The following is a 23855-nucleotide window of genomic DNA, read 5'->3' as shown; positions in this document are numbered from 1 at the left end:
CAGACAAATAATATTTGGGAAATTTTGACACGCGTACGTAAAAAGGTTCGCCAACCCTGATCTAGGATAACTTTCGATCTCAGGATGAGTTTATAGGGTCTAGGACGATTTGGCACCGGACAACTGGACGCCACGGAATTCGAAAATAAATAGACGTTAGGTACTTATAGGTACTTTAAAAAAAATATTCAATATTATTATTTATATTTAAATGATAATATTTTGATTTAATAGTTGGTGAGAATGTAAATATGCAGACGTAAACAATGATTTAATCGTGCATATGTTCCAACGAAAAAAGAGTTTTTTATTTTATATTTAAAGCCTTAGGCATGGTAATTCTCAATCCGCGATAGACAATACATTATGTTAAGGGTAAAATGAATTCAAACTACTAAGAACTGATTAAAATACCTCGCCTAAGTTCTGTATTCGTGTCTACGACATTGCGGCGTCCAATTGTCTGGAGGCCAGTCATCCCATTCCCGAGTTTATAGCCCGAAATAGCTGTCGACATAAATAACTTATATTCACTTATATTTAAATTCACTAAAAGCCATTATAATGGCATTCTACCACGTAAACGCCAGTTCAACTAACGGCGGCATTTATGAGGTCCTTTTAGAGCTTGTACAGATAACGCGTGTCTCGCCAAGAGTGCATGTGGACGGCTCAATGAAATCACCTGTATCTGGAATGCGCGCGAGTTTTTACGCGCGAGTCAAATCACGCCATCTGGACAAGGCCTTCGTTTTCCGTTCAGTTGAAGTTTCAATTTTTAAATGGCGGTACGCGGTGTGTGGTGTCCGTTGAGAAATTCCCGGTTGAGGGCCTTGAGCCCCGACCGCACCACACGGCATCCTCATCAGTGCGAGTCATCATTAGAATCTGTGTCGCTCGATTGTGCGGGCGCATTCTCAATAATTTTGTATCCAGTTGCAAATCTGTATATATCATTCATAACTTTTGTAATATCTGATCTAGCTTCCATTGCAGCACCGAGTGGTATCGTGTTTAAGATAGGTACGAAAGATAAAAGGAAACCCGCATGTCCATACGGGTCTGACTGTCGATCCTCTTTTTGATGATACACATTTTCTGATATTATTCTTATTGGATCCTCGGCTGAGGGAGCCATGGACTTCATCAGCGGTCGCTTGCCGGCAATCTTCGGATTATCAGATTTGTCAAATTTTCTTTTAACATTTCGTTCAGCCAGTGTTGCAACAGGACTATCGGAGTCAGAATTTCCATTCTTAACCAGTGTAATTGTCTCTTCTGCCGCTTTTCCGGTTGGGGAATCAGTATTCGAATATGTTCTGGAACTACTTTTAATTTGAGGAATTAGAAATTGAAGTTGATCATAATAGAGATATCGACTCTTCCTTGAAGTCTTCTTCCCAGTTTCCGTTGATGTCACTATCCTATAGTCCTTAACAAAGCAGTCTCGGATGGCTTTCCACTTTTTAATCATGCTCTTGACTGTAAAAAAAACAATAAGAACGAATAAGAACATATTATTGGCAGATTGAGCGTCGCTTGGGGGCGGCAGTTACTCGAAGGGTGGCATATCGAAAAGAAATAACTCGGTAGGTACCTACCTAAACTTAGTAATAACGAAAATATCTGTCCATTAAAAAATCAGCTTTATTAACATAAAAGGTTTAACAGGACTGCATTTTTTTGTTGGGTTCGCGATGTCTAGCTTACTTCCGTTGCCCTTCGGCGTTCTTGGTGACCAGAAATGACACGAGCAGATTTTGAATAATTACAGTCTATACTTTGTTAGTAATGTATCCATACAACACACTTCTTAGATATTTGAGTCATGGAAGGATGATAAAAAATACTGTAAGTACCTATAAAGAATGAGGCGGTATTTTGGCGCTGCCTAGGGGCGGCCTTCTGTCTAGGGACGTCACTGATTATTGGATATCTACACAAAGTTGGACGTTAATTGAAATTACAAACTAGTAAGTATATGGAAATGCCAAAACCAAATGCCGCCTATTCGACGCTTGAATTCTGACGGTGCTGCTTTACGGTAGCGAATCATGGCACCATTGATAAACATTTTTGGTCGGAAGAGGTACGTAAATAATAAAGCGCTTCTGTATTTCTCAAATACTCCGTTTTTTATGAGAAACAAAATACCTAGACATGTTAAACAGATGATACCGCGTACTAGGTATACTTTTTGCCGAAAAAAATTATTTGGAAATTCAGTGTTGCTAACAGCATTTTTCTTCTTACCAGATCGAGCAATTTTGAATAAGCATCTAGCTTGCAAAATTAGCAAACAGCATAGAACTTTTCATAATAAAGCTAAAATGTTCTACCAGATTTTCTTGAAAATCAACATGCTGTTCTTTTATATCTAACTGAAAATAAATACCAGGTGGCAGTGCCACCTGTTAACATTCTTGTCGATGCGTTCAATATGCAGACAGAGAAGGAGAGTGTATGTGTGCTGTACTATGCTATGTTACGTTATTTACAGGTAATGTTCCAGGTAAATCAAGATAAAATAATATATTTATATGGGTATTATTATAATTAATAAACTAAATGTTTCCTGCATACAAAATGACGACTGAATTTCATAATTGGATTCATTTTTAATTATATGACATTAATTGTAAAACATTAAATTCGTTTTCGATCTTTGTTACCTACTGTAAAAACAATGTTTACAATAAATTATGAAATATTTTTTTGAAATTCTAGTTTAATACCCTACCTGCGCATCTATTCTATACACAAGACTGCTTTCGGCCGCTATCTAGGGTAGAAAAGTACCCAAGTATTAGCACTTATTGTAACAATTACAATAAATTAGTTGTAATTGTTACAATAAGTGCTATGTTTAAACAGCACCTCTCTTGGCTGTGATAAATTTTAGAGTGAGATAGACAATTTTGATGTTAATATTTTGATATTTTCCTACCATAGTTAGCTGCCGCAGTGGCCAAAAGCAGTCTTGTGTATAGAATAGATGCGCTGGAATATTTTTGTGAATGACAGTTGGCAGCACTGGTTAATGTCCTATATAATATATAAATAATAGTATTTTTATAAATACTTTCTAAACGTATTGGTTGGTATAATGCAGTACATACTTAGCTATATTTAAAGAAATTATAATATTTCAATCGAAATTAAAAAAGTACTTAGTATGAAAAATACGGCAACATAGTAATTTACACGTCAATTTAACTGGCAACTTAAAAACGGATACGAACACTGATCAGTGTTGCCAACCGTACTATAATTATAGTATTTGTACTATAATTTTGGTCCGCGTAAAATAGGTATAGTACGCCCAAAATACTATAATTTTGAAAATCGTACTATAATTTTGCACTTGCCATGAGTGGTCTTCGGAAATTTGTAAATTTGTAAATTTGCGGCCCGCGGCGAAATAAAACGAGCCGACTGTAAAAAATTGGGAAAATTTTCATTTTCAACAGATGACAACGCGTACTATATTTTATCCCCAAATACTATAATTTTGGAGGCTTTGTACTATAATTCCACTTTCAAAATATGGCAACACTGACACTGATGGAAAATCCATCCATAGATAAATCCATCCTGTCTTGTCTCCGTTGTTTCAGACGTTTCAGTCGGCCGCTTCAGTTCTGCGTTTTCACGTCAGTTTAACTGACAGCTCGACGGAAACAGAGACTCATTGGATAGAGCAAAACTGATCGTTTGTTTACCGCGGGTCAAGTCGCTCTTCACAAGTTTCAGAAGATTGTAATAAAACATATCATTAATACCTAATAGTATATATGTAACTTACTCTTTACATCCTTCTTTTGTCTGGAAGTGGAATCCCAGTCAGTGTACATGACATCCCCAATCTCCTCCCAGCATTTTGCTTTTATGTCTCTTTTGCCGTATTCCTTCGATTGGATATCAAACAGAGGAGGCCGATTCTCTATCTCGACAATAAACTTTTCAGTGTCGAACATTTTTTAAAACGGAGAACACAACCACTAACTATGTAATCGCATTTAATTCAATACACAAAATGTTTATTTATACGCGCGTAATGAACAACAGCGACGTGTCAACCGCCTTGCGTAGTTTGCCTGTTCGCCGTTTTGACGCGAGCGGTAGCGAAGCTTCAAGCCAGAAGCGTTCCGACCGCCGCCCGCTTGCCGGGCGCCTCCCCCCGCGGTTAAACGTCAGTCTAGAGCAGTACCCATCAAACTGTGTGTCACGAGAGGTTCCGGGTGTGCCACGAAAGAAGTCCGTGAATCTATCCGTATTGTGTATAAAGCGCGAATCAAATTAAGGTGCATGTCGCCTACTGTCATGCTGTCGCGGCGACAAATTTAGTATTCTTCTTGGTCGTACACTCATGGCTGAGGATCGTGACCACATTTGAATTTCGTCATCCTTTGAGCGACCAAGACTTTTCATCCTTCTCGATCTTCAGCTTCTCTCACGGCAGAATGGATGGTGTTCAATTTGAATTATTATTAATTATTCATGCTAATTTCAATTCATTTTAACAGTTTCTACGTGTGCGTACAAAGAGATTCGACGGTGCCTATCCAGTGTTGCCATCTTTTCAAAGTGGAATTATAGTAGAGAGCCTCCAAAATTATAGTATTTGGGGGAAAAGTATAGTACGCGTTGTCATCTGTGAAAAATGTATAGGTTTTTTGTTTCTCTTGAAAAAACTAACGGAGAATTTGAGAAACACCGAGACCCCTTTTTATTTACGTACCTCTTCTGACCAAAAATTCTTACTGAAGAATTCAAGAAATTTTATTTCAAACCAGTCAAGGGATTTTTTTACGTTTTTCGATATTTTTTTTTCCAAGTTCTCCAAATCTTCTTATATTGCGAGATTATAGTATTTCGGACCAATTTATCGAACGGAAATATCGAAATTTTAGTATTTTTTTCCGATATTCAAAATTATAGTATTTTGGGTGTACTATACCTGTTTTATATCGTATATAGTACGCGGACCAAAATTATAGTACAAATACTATAATTATAGTACGGTTGGCAACACTGTGCCTATCTCTTTGTGTGCTTACGAAAATTACTTTTAACATGACATCCATAGATAATATTTTGAACAGAACAAAACCTGCAGACCATAGATAATAGACAACATTTTAATAGAAAATACATAGTGTCAACCGCTAAAAACAAAAAAATGATTTTGACATGATTCGAAAATGTGCAGGCATGTGGAATATGATAAAAACGATCAAAACGTCATGCAGGTGTCGATGCAGTGCAGTTCAACGTGAGGTGACCTCATTTTGTTTTAGTGATTTCGGCAGATTTTGCCAACTAATAATGTTCATTTAAAGATTCAAAATTTGCTACGGGATGGGAGCATCAGTCTGATAACATTTTAAACGCCAAGAAAAACGACATTATACACTTTTCCCCGTAGCGGCAGCTTACTGTGACGTCATGTCACATGTCCGCGACATGCACCTCAATTTGGTTCGCGCTTTACACACTAATATAATTATTATGGTGGTGGCTAGAAGTGACATTTCTTAACGATCTTTTTGAGAAGTTGAGCAGTTTTAAATTTGAACCTACAAACAAAACCCCCAGCTTGGTGGGTTCCCAGGAATTGCAGGTATTTAGATAGATTTGAAAGACGATGCTATGCACTGCGTTTCGTTTCCTTGGCTACAATTATTATTGTCGGCATTTTGAGTTTCGATTAGGAGTATCCTCGATTAGCTATTGCGACTATTAAATCTCTGTTACCGTTGGGATCGTTGTATCTTTGGAAATTAGGTTTGTCAGCGTCCGTGGAATGGAATTAAAAAAACGGGAATGATTATAGATAGTAGATGAGAATATTGTTTATCCGATTTAAAACCGCGTTTTAAATAATTGTTTCTCAAAATCAATTGCATTCTTCTCACTAATAAAATTATTATCTATATTACCTACCTATTCATATTACATATACAATATATAATATTCATGGCCGTCACAAGGGGGGAGCTAAATCATAGTAAATACACACCACACATTTGCTAATTTGATTAACTGCCGTTAATCGCATGTATAGTTAGGGGACCCGTTAAACTTCCTAGCCATGATAATATTATGTTGAAAAACAATATTATTTTATTTTTCATATTAATAAGGTACTTATCTATGTTAAAATAATTATATGATAATATACGAATAAACTCCCAGTGTGTTATCAAGTAAAAAAGTTTGGCAGACACTGGTTAGAGTCGACGTAGGCGAGTCGATGGGAACGCGATTGTGACGCGGTTTGAAGATATTTAAAATCAAAACGATGCGAATTACGAAGCGGCAACGCTGTTCATAGATCGCACATTCATCATGGACGGAAACAAGGATTTTTTTTATTTGAAAACTCATATTTTACAGATATATCTAGGTATCTCAAAAAAGTGGAACTAATAGTACATATATTTGAATTAGAAAGACACGTTCATGAAGAATTTGAGATACAAATCGGTTATGGGGAAGCCAGCGGCAAAAACATTTTGAAAATAGCCGATATACCTACTTGATTATTTATTAGGTTGGCTTCTCCATAACCGACTTGTACAAAATTTTATAATTGAGGTACTTAAGTATATGAAGAGTTAAGTCTTTCAGTGTTAAAGACGCGCTAGACGCGTAACCATTAGTTGACCATTAGATGATATTTAAATGTGGTAATTAATTAGTAATTGCCTGGTTAAGGAGTTCCTATTATATTCAAAAAGTATGCTGAAATGTTGCCTACAACATTTGACTACTGTTAAACAAGATCTTCTTGTCAACGTGTTAAAACTGTGAATTAATAGCCCCTCCTACTTTCAACCGCACTTCGACTCCAGCGACTTCCGGTTATTGCCTAGGTCTTCTTGTCGGACAGTTGGTACCTACATCGTGGACGCTATAAATCCGCTATACAATTGACATCCACTAATTTTCAATGACCTATTTCTGTAGAAACACGGTACAGGACGTTCTTGTATGGAACTGATTAAAATTTCTACATATTCTGACAAAATTAATGATGAAATAGTAAATACCGCGCGACAAAATTCGCGCAAAAAAAAAACCCGCGCTGTTTCACATCGCTCGCCGGCCGGTGTTATTTGCTTGTGGGCCACTCGCAAGCGGCTGACGCGACGTTGTCTGTGATTGTTTGATATTTTCGTGCCGCGCGCGTCGCATTTCCATCGACTTTCCCCACGGAAGACGCCGGATAATACTCATAGACCCGGTTCTGTTTGATTGCGCGGTTGGTACTTGGAAACCGCAGCGTTTTACCTTGACGCGTTCTGATCGAGATCGATATTTGGGCACACACGCGTTGTCACAAAGGAATTAAAAATACAATATTTTTACGCGCGTTACGTCTAATTATTATAATATTAACCATTCTAATAATGTCTACCGTGCGTCTGTCACAAATAATTGGTTCTGCAATATTATTTGATCAGTGTTCATCCTGATAGGAACCAACCCTTTCAGTGGCGTACCGTGGGGGTAGGCAGATTGAGCGTCGCTTGGGTGCGGCAGTTACTCGAATGACGGCCAATCGAGGAGAATCATTTAGTATACATAGAAATAATAAATCGATTTAATAATGCCTAAACCTTTGCGACCTCAGGTTGAAAATATCATTACAATAATTCATGTTGCCAAGTTTTGTTAGCCGGTTCGCACATCAGAATTCGTCTCGCCTAAAAACGTGTCGAATATGTCGATATGACGTCTCGTTATTTAAGAAAACAACAAAACATGTTGCCAAATGGAGCTCCGCAGATTGATCAAAACTCGCCTCGTTCGCCGCGACCGAGTTCGGAGACGCGCGATAAATTGTTGCGTGTGACAAACGCGCACATCTACTAGCGACACTCGCTTCTCGAAACGTCAAAATATTAAGTACTCTGGCGAGACGCCATTACGAAAATATGTCATCAAACGTTGAAACAGCGATTATTTAAGTAGAGGGCGAAAATATTGGATTCATCCGTCAATTAGGCATATGCCATAATATCAATGCACAGTGCATCTTTTATCGCAGCAGAACGGCCACTGGCGAGCAGTGACGTCTAGATTAGATGAATGGCAAAAATGGCCGAGTCGAGCACTTTGCGTAGGCGCGCGGTCGGCGTTAAGCCGCGTTGACACGATCCAACTTGACTTGGACCGAGCGCACTAGTATGAGACATCTTCATGCTAATTACTCCTATCCAAGCAAGCTTGGATGAGTAGGACTCGGTCCGAGTAGCTTGGATAGGAATAATTAGTATGAAGCTGTCTCTACTAGTGCGCTTGGATGGCGCTCGGTCCAAGTGTACTTGGATCGTGGCAACGCGGCTTTATCGGCGTCCAACATGTTTGTAGAGTCGCTACTCGATCTGTCACTTTGCAACATACCTAGATGTTTTTCAGTCGCATTCGACCAATCTGCGAAGCTCCATTTGACAACATTTGTTATGTGGATGGCGATGACGTCACATCGACGAATTCGACATAAGGCGAGTTCTGATGTGCGAGCCGGCTGAGCACACGAGGCGAGTTTTAATGCGCGAGCCGGCTTACTGGGCGTCTTACGTGGGAGAAGTCGGCTGCGCGTTGAACGGCGCGCGCAACTCAAACGTATAACCGTGTGTGAAAATGTTCATAGACAAAGTCTTTTTTGGTTATATAGCTCAACGCGCCGTCGAACGCGCTTACAAGACGAGCCGTATGAAAAGCGACACGACAGCGACAGAGCAAATAAATGTATCGCAAAATGACACGTAGGAATCCACTGTAGGTACTACCAACCTCAAAAAATCCTCACTTTTGGGGGGGAAATATTTATAAATATAATTTTGTATGCTTTCGTGGCATATGCTTAATATGTTATTAGTAATGTATCCATACAACACATTCCTTAGATATTGGAGTCATGAAAATATGATATATGTATTAATACTGTATAAAAAATGGGGCGGCATTTTGGAGCTGCCTAGGGACGGAATTTTATCTAGGGACGTCACTGAACCCTTTCCACCCATTGACCCCACAATTCCCCCCATATTTTATCGGTCATCTAATGTGGAATTAAGAAATATGCAATTAAATAGATTAAGTATCTTTAAATATCCGTATAAATACAAAAAACAATATAAAAAAATATAAGATAAACATACAATAAAATAAATTGTTGTAGGTACAATGCAGAGTTCATTCAGGTTAAGTTTGGATAATGGATGTTATTACATACATACTTATCTTTTACGATTATTATTTTCAATAAAAATATTTTGTTAATAAGTTCTTTCAAAAGTTTTTTTTAAGAATTCGTATTTTTATTGTATTTTTTTTAATTTCAGAGACATCGATTTTTATAAGAATTAAAAATGCGTTTTACGCGAAATTATATAAATATATAAGTACCTACCAAAACTAACATTTTCAAACATATTATTTAGTAATTTTTGCATTAGTTTATTATAAAATTCAATTCTTATTAAGGGGAATACTCCGCCCACCAGAGACAATAGTGGAACAATACGAAACTTGCAATTTATCATATTTTTTATATACCTAATTAACATTTTAAAGTGTTTTCATTAATAAATACGTATATACAACATTTCTTATTTAAATTCAAAGATAAACTCACAATAAAAAAACCTCTTTATTTGATCCAATCTTATTATTACATACCTACTTACTAGGACGATCATGATTATAATTAAACTTTATTTTATTCAGTTTTCTCTAATGCGTAGAAAGATTTTTTGATTAGTTTATAGTTTTAATGTTTTTTTATATTCAGTTCAAAAAACATTGATTTTTATAAAAATTTAAAATGTGTATACCTACATAATTTGAAACACTTTTATTATATCAAATCTAATTTCAGTATGGTGACAATCTTGATGCTTGATTTGATAGAATTACTAAATATAAAGAACACTAAGTAATGCAAATAAATATTTTAAAAAAAATGCAAACTTCGTATTTTTTGACTAAATGCCTCTCATATGTGGAGTATTTCCCTTAATAAGAATTGAAATTAAATTGTTATAATATCCATGCACTACTCCTTAGAGTGGACGTTGTATTAACAGATGGTTTAAGTCCAATGAACTCAGTTTCCTGACGAAATCGACTGGTCTATTCAATTCAATTCAATCTAAGTAATTCAATTCATTTATTTTTTTATGCGTAAACTTTAAAAATTAGAACTACAAGACATTCACAACATACTATGAAGTTTTATGAGGAAAAATAAGTAAAACAATGAAAGTATTGAAATAATACACAAGTATAAAGAATTACTTGTATTAACAGATGGTTTAAGTCCAATGAACTCAGTTTCCTGACAAAATCGACTGGTCTATTCAATTCAATTCAATCTAAGTAATTATTGTATACACAAAAGACACTCAATTTTATTTTATTGTGTCCCAAACTGTACTTAGTACAGACTTAGGGCCATTTTGAAAAAAAAGTCAGTTTTTGAATGAATTTTTTTGAAGTTTTACTATACTTTTTAATGTTATTTATATACTATGTTTTTGAGTCTTTGAATTTTCTATAAAATTGCCAAACATTATAGTACCGAAAAATTAAGAGGTAAATTGCAAATCACAAAAATATGATTATCTCAAAATCAGATTTTTAGACTTAGGCCGGTTTGGAATGTCACTCTTCAATTCAATTCATTTATTTTTTTATGCGTAAACTTTAAAAATTAGAACTACAAGACATTCACAACATACTATGAAGTTTTATGAGGAAAAATAAGTAAAACAATGAAAGTATTGAAATAATACACAAGTATAAAGAATTACACTGAATAACTCTTATTTCACATTATTTCACATGTAAAAATCCGAATCGGCAAGACACTCTTTTTACACTATACGGTATTTGCACGGTTTTTTCCCGTCACAAGCTCAGTATGTGGTTGAGTGTTGTCGATTTAAAAACGTCCAATGTGAAAGCGTGCATTAGGTCACGTACACCACTGAGTCATCGGTGGCCGTCCGGGCGCCGTGAATTCAGTGAAATGGACGGCTGCTATGGCCGTTTTGGCGAAATAGGCAATGACTGGAAGTCGCTGGAGTCGAAGTCCGATTAACTAAATAGGAGGGGCTTGTTAGTTTATAGTTTTAACACGTGGACAACTCGTCGATAACCAGAAGTCGTTGCAGTCGAAGTGCGGTTAAAAGTAGGAAGATGATACACCCCTGTTACAGGCGGGCTTCTCCCGGTGTAAAATAATCATTTAGTAGTCATAAGTCGAAACGTAACCCTGACCTCTAGAAACGGCTTCATAAAACATCTAATCTGATTCCTTGCTCAACTACATAATTTTTTTTATTCATAAGTAAAGGCCTTCGTCCGGTGTGTGAAAATCATATAATGGGCGGAGGTGTAATTAAGATAAATTTAATTTGACTTAAAAAAGTATAAATGATGATGGATGAGAGAGATAATTTTAAGACTAAATATAAGTATTCATATATAATAAATTTTGCCGCGCTTGCCGGCAACGTTCAAATCTCCACGCGCCTGAGCCGGGGTGGTCCTCGTGATTCGTCAAATCAAAAGCATCACGCGATAAAATTTGGCCAATCACGAGAGTCCTTTTTGCTGGACGGCGTGGGTACGGGGAATTTGAAAAAGAAAAAGAAAGTTAGTAAGCGTCCCTTTTCCAACATGTACGGACCTGCGAAACTTATTGTTAAAACAAAATATATAAACGTGTAAAGAAAATGTAAAATATAAGATAATACCAAGTTACGCACGAGACAGACGTGGTTTCATTTAATTTCTCCTCAATTTAAAATATCTTTTTTTGTAAATCCGGGGTTCGATGGACCCCTGAGCTAGCCGCTGGAACCCCGGGTATCTCAAAGGGCTTATTAGTTCACAGTTTTAACACGTTGACAAGAAGATCTTGTTCGACAGTATAATAGTCCACACTCAGCCTCTTCTAAGTTGGATCCGAAGTGATTTGATTGAACAATAATTATTGCTTTCCCAATTGGCATCACCAATACCAGATTAGCTCTGCACCTTGGGAGGACAAACATCACTGATGCTCCAGATTTTTTACTTACCTAGTTATCAGAGACACACAGATCACCACCAATAAAAATTCCACATTTATACCACATATCTAAGTATATATATGAAAAATGCATGACACCTTCCAACTATCTTTCTTTCAGATATCGTAAGACACACCTATTCGGAGAGGTTGCATTCAACACCACATCGGTGCCAGAAATTGAAACCTTCACAACGGATTTCAACGTAACGTTTGGTCATTTGATATGCTTCGATCTCATATTCAACACACCGTCAACGAGCTTACTAAATGGAAAAGGCGTAAGAAATTTCATCGTCCCAATGATGTGGTATTCTGAATTACCATTTTTAACAGGTTATTACAAAAAAAATAATATATATATATCATAATCATTTATGGCACTACAACCTTTGGCGGGTCTTGGCCTCTTTCAAAAACTTCCTCCATCCTGGAAAATCCAGTACTGACACTCTCCAGTTGTTTTGATCGAGCATTCTCAAATCTCCTATGGCGCAGTCCAGCCATCTCAATTTCGGCCTTACAGGTCTTCTCTTGCTCTCGGGGGTTGCGAATATAGCCCGCCTTGTTGATATATATACCACTAATATTACCAGGTGGGAGTACCACCTGTCAATATTATCATACGTCTTCTCCCCGTCTCCCTCTCTCATATCTTTAGGTATACATTCTGTTTTACTGTCTTTATTCCAGTGTTTAGGACTCAATTATTTGTCTGTGAGCTACTGCATCAGCCTGGCGGAGTCTTTGTAGAGTTTTCTGACGTAGCCGAGCACACCATCGCTAAACTCGTTAATTTGTCAAGCGACAACGCTAAGCTGACGGTTCTTCCTCATCCATGTTTCTATTTTTTAATTGGGTGTGTATGTTACCTAAGGTTACAACACCACTTATTTCTCGATATTCTAATCACTCGATTTGGTATTACCGCTCTGTAAGCACCTGTCAAACTACTATGAGAGTATCATTTGTTTTCTGTCACGACCTGATCAAAATAAACGATTCCTCTGATTTGAAAAAAATGGAATTTGCGTTTATAAGTGTATGTTTAATACATCTTCCCCCTATCTCGCTCTCTCTTACATATTTCCATAGGTTTTCTCTCATGCGTTATATATATGTAACGTAGTACCATACCAAGGTAGTAACCAAACCATAATAGATAATAGTCAAAAAATATTTGTTTATCTATAAAATATCTTAAACTATGCCATTAAATCATACATAATTTTGAATATTTTATAGATGAATAATGAATTTTAAAAAAATAAGTAACAATGTGTAATATTTGTTAATAATTCAATGAAAACAATTAAGTATGAATGAAAAAGTGTGCGCAATTTTGTCAGATCGCCCAAGATATACCAAAACTATTATCGTTTGGTTTAGGCAGGGTTGAATTGATTTTTAAAAACTAACTAACAACATCTGTAAATTGTAGTCTTAGTTCTTAGACTAACAAAGTTTAATGTGCACTATTTATGCCTGATCTTGACAGCCTACCTCTACCACTGCAATACATACATTTACAAACATGTCGTAAAAAACACACCCCCACAATGTTAAAACCAGTATGATACTATTACACAACCCGAGACTGTAGGTATTTAAGCCTAACGGGTCCTCCAATGCTTGGTGAGATGTAATTTTTGTAACATTTATTTCGTTGCGCCGTACCCATTATCGAATAGTCTCGCAGTAGTGCTTTGTCACAGCTTAATAACATTTTTTGACAGTTTTTTCCATTATTATAAATCTCGTTTTCGGTGTGCTTCCACTCTAGCCACTGTTTATACCATCGACATATTAATATTTGGGATGTTTAAACAAACTCAATCATTTAACTAACCGGTATTCTGTTTACAGCAATACAATATCAAGAATCGTGGGCCTACACACACAACGTAAATCTCTTAGTGGCCGGTGCCAATAATCCAAAATCTGGGAGTGGAGGGAGTGGAATATATGCCGGAAGACATGGAGCTCAAGCAGCTTTCCTGACGGGAGATCATGAAACCAAAGTCCTCACATCGGTATTGGATGGAGATTTATCATCAAGTGGTAATCTATTTTAAATATTTGTATAACTTGAAATAATATTATTTTATTTATATCGACTCTAGTTTCGGTATGGTCAGTAAACTTGATTCAATATAAATAAAAAATAGTTAGGTACGCATTTTATTTTTTTATTTAAATCTAAAATGTACATCGACCTTCAAGGCTACAGATAAACATAACCGTAAAATACTTTGTAATAATAAAATCAAACTCTTCTCTAACGGTTTATTAAGTTATAAGAGTATTTTTCACTTAAAACACATTAAAAATTGAATAACCAAAAAAATTGCATGTTTACCGCCTAGTACAGGGGTCGGCAAACTCTTAGACCAAAAGAGCCAAATATGAGTATCAGAACGGTTAAAATTTTATTTGAGAGCCATACATCTATTTTTATAAATATGATTTATTTCAGTGAATGTTATTGTTTATTTATCAAGTGAAGAAGATTTTGCGAATAAAATTAACGCAAATATAAGTTTTTTTATTGTTGAAATTATAAATATAATTTATACAGAAAATGAGTTACATACAATTTTCACGCATTCCTTAAAACTAATGTGAACAATGAATGACCTTCCTTGCATTTCTTTGGAGAGTGTTTGGTATGTAACTTGTAGTTTTCAATTTTAGGCGCCACTCCAAATTCTCATTAGCTATTTGGCTTCTCTAAATGCTATTTATATTTTTCATGTTTGAAAATGATTGTTCACATACATATTATGTAGCCTCGAATCTGAGTTCAGAAAGCTATACCATGTATTAAAAATCGTAGTTTCTACCTTATTATGTAGATCTTTTAGAGCGCTCCGCTGTGTTGTGAAATTTAATTGCATTTTTCTCTCTCGAAATCCTCAATTTTGGTGGCAAGACGTACAAATTTGGAGCTACATAACTCTTTGCTTGTTAAATCCACCAAAAAAAATCTATTTCAAAAGTGCTCGTGTCAATATGAAACGGAGAAAATTTGTCGACTTTCGCAATGGGCGGATTTAAAACGACAACAACAAAGTTTGCCGACCCCTGGCCTAGTAGAAGAAAAATAACCATAAGATAGCGTGTAATAATAATTATAAATTTATCTTTGAATTTAAAAAAAATCTTTTTAATGTTTTACAGTAGAACCTCAATATAACGGACTTTGGATATAACGTACAAAATATTCGGTCAAATGTGAAAACCGTTAAAAACATCCTGTTAATGTTATACGTGTAAATACAAGTGTCACCGCTTGTAAACAATGTTCTGCGCCTGATAATCACGTCGTACCTCTCCCACTAATATGACTCACAATGCTGTCTGCTCATAGATTGAACATAGAACTGTCGTTTGCAAAACGGGCCGCTATTTCACACAGCTGCACTGCAGTTTATTTTCTTAACTCAAAGTGAATGGATGCATTTATTCCTCCATTCGACAAATTTATATTATATGAAGGTGATACTGGGTATGACATCATGACTGAAAGTGAAATAGCAAAAAGTTATGACCTTGGAAAATAAAGATGGAAGTGAAGATAGCGAGGAAAAAGAAACAACACGCCCAAAAACAAAGTTATCAGTGATAAGATTGCATCTTGACGGTTTAATAACATTTATTGACTATTTGTTAGATAACGAAATTCAATTATATTACACGTATTTTCGTAATTTTAGAAAGTTTATTATAAAAAAAACACTAGACTTCAAAAGTGCAAACAAAACTTGATTCTTTTTTTAAAGTAGGATTACCAAAAGCAAGCGCGTCAACATCGAACATTAACATCACTCCACAACGGGTGTGTCTGGATATATCATCCGAAGACGAATAAACAGTGTATTTTTATATAACGGACTTTCGGCTTTAACGAACACCCTCTCACTCGTATTAGTCTGTATATCGAGATTCTACTGTATGTATCGATTATTTAAAATACTTTATAATGTACATTGACAGTAAAATATAATATTATGAAATCGCATCTTTCACATTTTGTCACCAGATGCCTCCAGTATGTAACCGATCAGTTAGACTAATTCTAACTTTGTTTTCTTTATTTTTTACTCTCTCCTGCAAAATGATACGTACTATATCGTTATATTATAAAACAATATTTTGATGTTTATTTTCATATTATTCTTCCAGAAAATCATAAAGATATAGAAAGCAGTAGTCCAGAAAGAATGAGCTTCCTCACAGATAATTTGGACGTCTACTCTTGGAAGCCGATGGATTTTTCAACGAAGAAAGAAACGTCGGAAGACATTTGCTATGGAGACTTCTGCTGCAATATATTCACCAGAATATCAAAGCAAACAGGTCAGTACATATTATGTAAATGTATAATATACAGCCATAGTTGGGTACAGGCAACAAACCAAATCACAGAACTTAAACACATCCCAGGCTAATGTCAATATCCCGTAAGTGACTTTTTACAAATTGTGCAGGAAGCTAAAAAAACTAAATATTTAATATCCCGTATATGACTGTTAACTCATGTTGTAACTACATTGCATTCCAATAACCCGTAACATAAAAAGTGGTAAAGCAAATCACATAACGCCTAATATAATGATAACATCCAATAAAATGTGACATATTATTTAATATGAAGTTAAACATCCAATTTTGTTATATTACTTAAATACTGTTTTACCTTTTAAATAATTCGAAAGTGAAATTTGAAGCTGAATTCAACACACGTCATGCGACACGCTTTACGGCCTAGAGGCAAGATACGGGTTATTTATTACAGGTTTATTTCTGCAATGTTCAGATACGGGAAATTACTAAAATGGCTGTATCATTTTTGTTAAAATAACTACAGTTATGGGAATTTCGCAGTCGATGGGCAGTATTTTTGTTGTTTTTAGTAGGTAGGTGCCTACATCAAAAATTCATTTGTGTCATATAGGTCAGATACGGGGTATTGACATTAGACCATCGATGTGTGGATTGTGAATCAAACCTGGAACCACACCCGGTATAAGAAACCAGTGCTTTGTGCATTGAACTACGAGGGCCGCTGATATGATTATCTTATTAATAGACACAATTTATAATGTACAGTTGACTGTGCGGACAGATTCAAAAAGCTGTTACTCACAGCGATGTTGAAAAAAACAATCACTCTGACATTACTAAACAATAATTATTGTGAACATAATTGTAATTTTTGAACACTTTTGAGAAAATATGTTAAAACCAATAGAAAAAATCTTTTTGATAAAAGTAAGGAATTCGAACCTGCATCTCTCGGGTTTCACGTCCATGCACATAGACCACTATGTTAAAGGTATCATACTTAATTATGACAAATTTTAACTAATGGCTCTTATATTACTCTTTGAAGCGTTTTCTAAATTGAGCTACTATTGGCTTTCGGCTTCTGTATTTTAAATCAAAGTAAGTAATTAGTTTAATTACTACCTGACGTCACGGATCACTCCAAGATATTTTACTGTTGTAGCTTCCTTGAACTTGCTAATCTTTTTTTTAATCAACGAATTATTGAACATACGTAATTTTTGAAAACACAAATATTTTAATAATTTTAATGTTTTCAAAAATTATGTATGCTCAATAATTAGAATGTTACATTCTTATCTTGTGAATTATTCGTTGAATAAAAAAAAGTAATTTATAAATAATTATTATTGTGTTTTGACCGCGTTGTTTTACCACTATAAATGTTTGATATTTTCTCTATGATTTTTGATAGAGTTTACAGTCAATTAAATGACTCACACCGGTGTATTTTTCTTTTCATTCATTCTTTAATAATGAAGCAATCATACAGTAAACAATTCAATCGTTAAAATTATACTACAACTAAGTTTTTCGTCTTCGCTCATTTGTTTATGACAGTAAATTTTTTATAAATCTATATCGACCGTGTTTAGGAAAAAGGGCGTAACCCTTACAGAACAAATTTTACAGGAGAGGCAAAAAACGTTTTTTGAATGATTTTGGTTCAATATTAAAAACAAAATAGGCACAGACATTGGGTGCAAGATGATTGATGATTTGGTGTAATATCTTTTCGATCTAATGATAATTAAATAAATTATTACAAAAAATTCATTAAAATTGAGGGTAAATGCTTTTTTCCCTAAATCAAAACTTAATTAAAGCTCAATTAAAACCTGAATTTAGATAATAATTTGGCATTTGTGGCTTACTTCCTTTTTACAGAACTTGTACTTTGTTGCATACATTGTAAATATCTAATAAATGCACTTTTTGAAAAATTGAGGGTTACGCCCTTTTTTCCTAAACATAGTCGATATTATGTTAAACATATAAACGGCACGACGTGATTGACAAATTCTGCAATATTATTTTAAATGTCCAATAATTGTACCATCCACGAAGTAACTTTCATACAAATAACTATACATATATTTTTAATTCTGGTAAATATTGTACATGTATAATAATTACAAGCTTCCTGCTTTCATGTCTTAGCAATACAGCCTCAAACCTAAATCTTTTTAATTTTTTAGACCTGTCATAAAGACCTATCTCAATAATAATATGAAAGCACTATTAACAGTTGGAATAATGAATTAATTGAAAATATGTATATTCAGCGTAGATGTGCTTTATTGAAGATGGGAACAAAATTCTACGTGGTGTAAATTGAGGTGTAATGATATACAATTTAATGTTGACTAAATTGTATTTTCTATTTAACTGGACCTGTATTTCAATATTATGTTCCTTATATGAAAATATTTCGATTTTAAATTGCACTTCCAGTAAATTGAGTATTTTCAACAGATGGCAGTAGTAATGCAGAGAAACATTACATGGCTGTTGCATTTGATGGAGTACGTTCTTTCGCTGGCAAGGCGACTGGTGGAGTGCAAACTTGTGGTATAATTGCCTGCTCCAGAGATACTATTTCTACTTGTGGAAAAGGGTAAATAGATTAATTTATTTTTTAACTAGGCTGTTATTGTACATTATGTTGGTATGACCGTGTTACAAACAACTGAATTCATGAGTGGACAAGGCAGTCCTCCATGATTGAAGTAATCACAAAGAGACACTTCATGTGACTGGAATATGTGTTCCGGATGCCGCCAGAGAATGCGACACTCCGTACCCTTATGGCACAACCTTAAGGGCTATGTCGCTCCCCCTCACCCTGTAGCGGTACAATCTACGTGCTGCAGTTCTAGCATGGTGGAAGGCACGAAATTTGGCGATGGACAAAGGGAAGTGGCTCAAACTTGTGCTTGCCCTATTCCGAATGCTGAGGCTTGACAGGGTGAACTAGTAATAGTAGTCGTTGCTAACAATAAAATTGTAGTGGAAATATTTACTGGCTAGATTGATTCGATATAAATAAACAGGATTTCAAGTAAATATTATTTACATATTTATAGTATAGTCAATAATAACGCAATTTGATAAGCATTTTCATGTAGGACCTACTAGTTTAAATGATCGCAATTAGGTATGAGGCTCATAGCTTAATTGGTTAAAGCATATTGACGCGATACTAGTGGATATACGGGTTCAAATCCTGTCAAGCATCGTATTTCTTTTTTTATCTATTTCTTTATCTTTATCTGAGGTGTTTTAAAGTTATGTATGTTCAATATAATATGGAATGTTACATTCTCAAATCTTGTGAATTATTCATTGAATAAAAGAAATGGTTAATTAAAACTTATTATTTTATTTCATTTCACAGAATCATGTCAACAGCTGATCAAGATGTCAACTTTGAAGAAATAATTATAATCGGCAACTTTAGAAGCGAGAATACATCACAATTCCCAGTTTCCCTTCAAGATAACCTCATACCACTGACTCCAGAAAATTACATCTATTCAACGAAGACAATTGATGGCGTATCCAATATTAAATTTCAGTTGACGAAACACACAAACAATCTTCTGACGTTTGCCATATTCGGAAGAGATTTTTCTAAAGACGGCATGCCTGGTACGAGTTTGAATGAAGTCGTATTGGATGCACAGATCAGTCCCATTAAAAATAACTTCAGTTCTTATTCAATGAAAATAGATAATTTATCGGAAGAATCAGCTTTAAAAAGTATTACGAATCAAAACGAAAGTGAATTGATCGGTGATAATGAACAAACATATTGGGAATATTTTTCCGTCAGATTACAAATATGTTTATTTGTAATTACTATTTACTTTTTGGAAATGTTGTAAATATAAAAAAAACATATCGAGTCCACTAAGCCGAGAGGGCATAATTTGATATTATGCAACTTTGAATTAGAATTTTATTGATTGTTTTATATATTTTTCACTCATTGCCTTACTGGCCCCGCATTGGATGAGTATAAACTTACCCGCTTTCGAATTCGTAGGTCTCAAGATCAAATCTCCAGTATGGTAAATTCTTCTTTAAGGCTCTGGCACACTGAACGCAATCTGTCGCGGCGGTCAGCGATATAAGTATGTCACACAGGCCGTGATATCTTTGTGAGCGATCCAATATCGTGGTTGCTTCCTATCGGGCAGATGTGTATTCTTTTTTAACAGTTGTTGTTCGGAATGAGTAGTTTGGACGAGGAGCAACTCCTTTTTCTATTAGCACTACAAAATAATAGAAAAAAGACGATGTTGGGTACATGACATCAATACGAAAAGGGAAAGATTTAGGCAGGGAGTACCACTGCCTCTGTTTTGAGCTTCAATCTCATGAAGATAGATTTTTTCTATATTTCAGTGTCGTACAAATAAACACATTCTCACTTTTTTGATAGATAACTCCGTTTCTGCCGCCATTGCACAGATCGCATGCTCAATTTTGTACAACCGTATCGCTGGCTCGCTGTGACAGATCGCGCTGTGTGTAGCTGGGATGATGCAACCTTGTGTATACAACTAGATCACCGCCAGCATCGTGTAGCTCCGCCGTTTACCCCATACAGATAGTATTTAGTACGCCGGAATTCGGTTGGCTTGAAGAACAGGCAAGTCAGGTTGAAGTTCTCTTCAGGGTTCCGCAGCACGTGGCCAAGCCAGGTTCAACGTCGCCTCTTCACTCTTAGCATGAGAGGCTTCTTAAACCGCTCTCTTATTACTCCTAAAGTCGTTACTGGTAAATTCACATGTTGTTTGAATCCATAGCGTGGACCTGTATTGAGCAAACGGCTAACATCCATTTCCCATAAAAAAATCGGTTAATAAATCTATTCATGAAACAGCCCAAGGTCCACACCAGATCATTGATAGGAGACATCGAAACCCTGCCCTACCAAAAAAATTGTCACCAAATAACTTTTACACATGTACTTTTAAGACATTGTTAATAATATAACCTTATAAAAAAACTCATTTTCGGCAAAATGTCCTTTAGACCCTTTTGGTTCAGCATTTTCCATATACACCCAGACATTGAAAAAACCCTTGTTCTATAGATACAGAACTTGAATATATGAAAATGAACAAATAGTTTACTGAGGCTGATGATTAAATTGGCAATGCTTATTAATTTGTGACAAACATCACACATTTCCACTTTGATATTTATTTGTTAGGGCTGTACTGAAATAAAACTTGCATAAGTGTTAAGAGTGCAAAACATTTTTATTATAATAGAATCCATCATCATTCATAGTATAACAAAATGTCAAAATAAGCCACCATTTGTTTGTCACCATCTTTCAGTGCTACCAAGTAAAAAATATTAATAATTATGACCATCAATTATTCATTTACACTAAAGGCTTACAGGAATCGCCATTAAGTGTACGTAAAAAGTTCACATTATGAATCCGTCTAGGTATACTCAAAACTCATTATTTATTACCAATAATTGCCTCATGATATGTTAACATATCGCACCGTGACTGTAAAACCAAGGCATCTGCAAAAGACATATTTTGGATATATTAGGGTTTGAAGTCTTCGTTTTGTTAGAAATAGAGTTTCTAAAAAAAACTATAATATTTAATTTATATCTACAATATATTGCATGTTCTTTCAGTTACTTCACTTTTACATTATCAAGTTCACAACTTTTGCAGGTTTTGCATTTAATCTCGAAATTGAAAAATTTGCAGATGCCTTGGTTTTACACTCACGGTGTGATATATTGTCTCTATATTGTTTTAAAAAAATCACATCTCTTTTTATACAATTAGGGTTGCCAATTTTTTTTCAGAAAACTCTGTGGCATTCCGGATTTATTAAAGGCTGCGTCCAAAACGAGGCATTTTATAAATTTTTTAATATTTCAATAATTGCGCCCACAATGAAAGTCGAGAGCTTTTTTGTTTTAGCTCTCCCAGCTGAATTTTAGATTATACATCCATGGTGAGGGCCAATTTTCCCTGGGAAACTAAAGAATTTCCATTTATTGGTTGGTTTTTTTAGAAATCCGTGATATTGCGTGTCCCGGGTAAGCTTTAACATCCTGGACGACCCTGGCTAAACTGGGACAGTTGGCAACCGACCCTAGATATAATATTATATTTAAACTTAATTACATGTTATTGATTGCTACAAATCCAATGGATTTTTTTTAAAATAGCTACGTAAAATATTTTCCTAACTATTATTAGGTGTATAGTAAATATTAGTTGTGAGAGCTGTAATTTCAAACAAAATACATAATTTAGGCGCTGAGGACTAAACAAACCTAATACAAGAGGAGTTACTGTTGACAAAGTTGAGTAAAATGAAATTAAAGTACACAAAACGATTGTGCGATTATAAATTCTACATAGGTAACTGTTTTTAATATTCTATAAATTAGGTCTAGTTTTTAAATGATCGTTTATTATTCTACAAAACAATATTAATATTTCTTTAATTCTCAGTCAAGCCAAAACATAATTACAAGAAATGAAAATATAATTAATATTAAATTCTACAGGTTTTTTTTTTAATTTGCATATATGTAATAAAGGTCTAAAATTAAATTTACTTGAACAGTTGGAAATTAATCGCGAATTATCCAAAAGTAATCACATAATTAATGAAAATTTGGTAATGTATTCGTCGCCACTATTAAATATAATCTAAGCACACGATTAAGACAATTATACTAATAATATTTTAATTGATTAATAATGTCAATAAATAACCATCGAACACTGTAATTTTGATAAATTTTGAAAATTTCGATATCCATTTTAAAAAACCCACTTAGGGTTTTCAAAGTATTAATAATATTACAATTAATAATAATGTAAAAATTCACAATATTGCTGGAACGAATAAGAAAATGTATTCTGTCTCTATCTATACACGTATAGTATTTAAGCAAAGGCAAACGGCCTATCTGAATAGTCTTGACAATGGTGTTACAACCGAAATAGCTATCGACAAACCTTTTTAAAAAAAAAAAAAAAAAAACCTGTAGAATTTAATATTAATTATATTTTCATTTCTTGTAAAATGGAATTCTACCAAGTAAATGCTAACTCAATTAACAAAACATAATTTCTACAAATAGTTACAAGCATGGCCCCCACATCCTGTAGCGGGCCCCCTATATATCGCTAGGGTTAAAAGCAGTGTGACGCTCTACAGAAACTTTTTCCAAATGGTGTTCCAAGTAAAATTAAGGGCACCTATTCAGTGTATTTTTAGCGTTTTTTTTGTATTTTTCAATAAATCCACTTGAGATTTGAAATTTTCGAATATCGACATACAATAATCAAAATTTGCATCACACAATCACGTATTTTAAAATGTTAATATTCTTAAAGTAAAACAGCACC

General features: G+C 34.8%; 2 protein-coding genes across 3 annotated transcripts in view; one reads left to right on the top strand and one right to left on the bottom strand.

Moving 5' to 3' along the window:
- The window catches only part of LOC147075222 (vanin-like protein 1), a 47304-nt gene extending 24849 nt beyond the window's left edge, over nt 1–22455 (top strand). The window contains exons 5-10 of one of the 2 annotated variants that reach the window (XM_085942976.1): nt 12213–12427; nt 13958–14152; nt 16277–16450; nt 18917–19058; nt 19839–20092; nt 22292–22455. In XM_085942976.1, coding sequence (XP_085799102.1) covers nt 12213–12427; nt 13958–14152; nt 16277–16450; nt 18917–19058; nt 19839–20092; nt 22292–22320 — 1009 coding nt within the window. In that variant the 3' untranslated portion in view covers nt 22321–22455. Of the gene's footprint in view, nt 1–12212; nt 12428–13957; nt 14153–16276; nt 16451–18916; nt 19059–19838; nt 21807–22291 lie in introns of those variants that run through there. The other variant, XM_085942975.1, reaches the window with a different exon arrangement.
- LOC147075223 (uncharacterized) lies at nt 717–4083 on the bottom strand. Its single transcript, XM_085942977.1, has 2 exons — nt 3806–4083; nt 717–1482 (listed from the first exon to the last, which is right to left on the bottom strand). The coding sequence occupies exons 1-2, from the start codon at nt 3975–3977 to the stop codon at nt 866–868; spliced, it is 789 nt and encodes a 262-aa protein (XP_085799103.1). The 5' UTR covers nt 3978–4083; the 3' UTR covers nt 717–865.
- Nucleotides 22456–23855: the final 1400 nt, after the last annotated feature.

The sequence above is a fragment of the Rhyacophila brunnea genome, unplaced genomic scaffold (assembly GCF_057557595.1).
Source record: "Rhyacophila brunnea isolate RB1 unplaced genomic scaffold, BYU_Rbru_1.0 scaffold_15, whole genome shotgun sequence".
In the NCBI taxonomy this organism is placed as follows: Eukaryota; Metazoa; Arthropoda; class Insecta; order Trichoptera; family Rhyacophilidae; genus Rhyacophila; species Rhyacophila brunnea.
The sequence above is the reverse complement of the archived record's forward strand: the minus strand, read 5'-3'. Positions and strand labels throughout refer to the sequence as shown.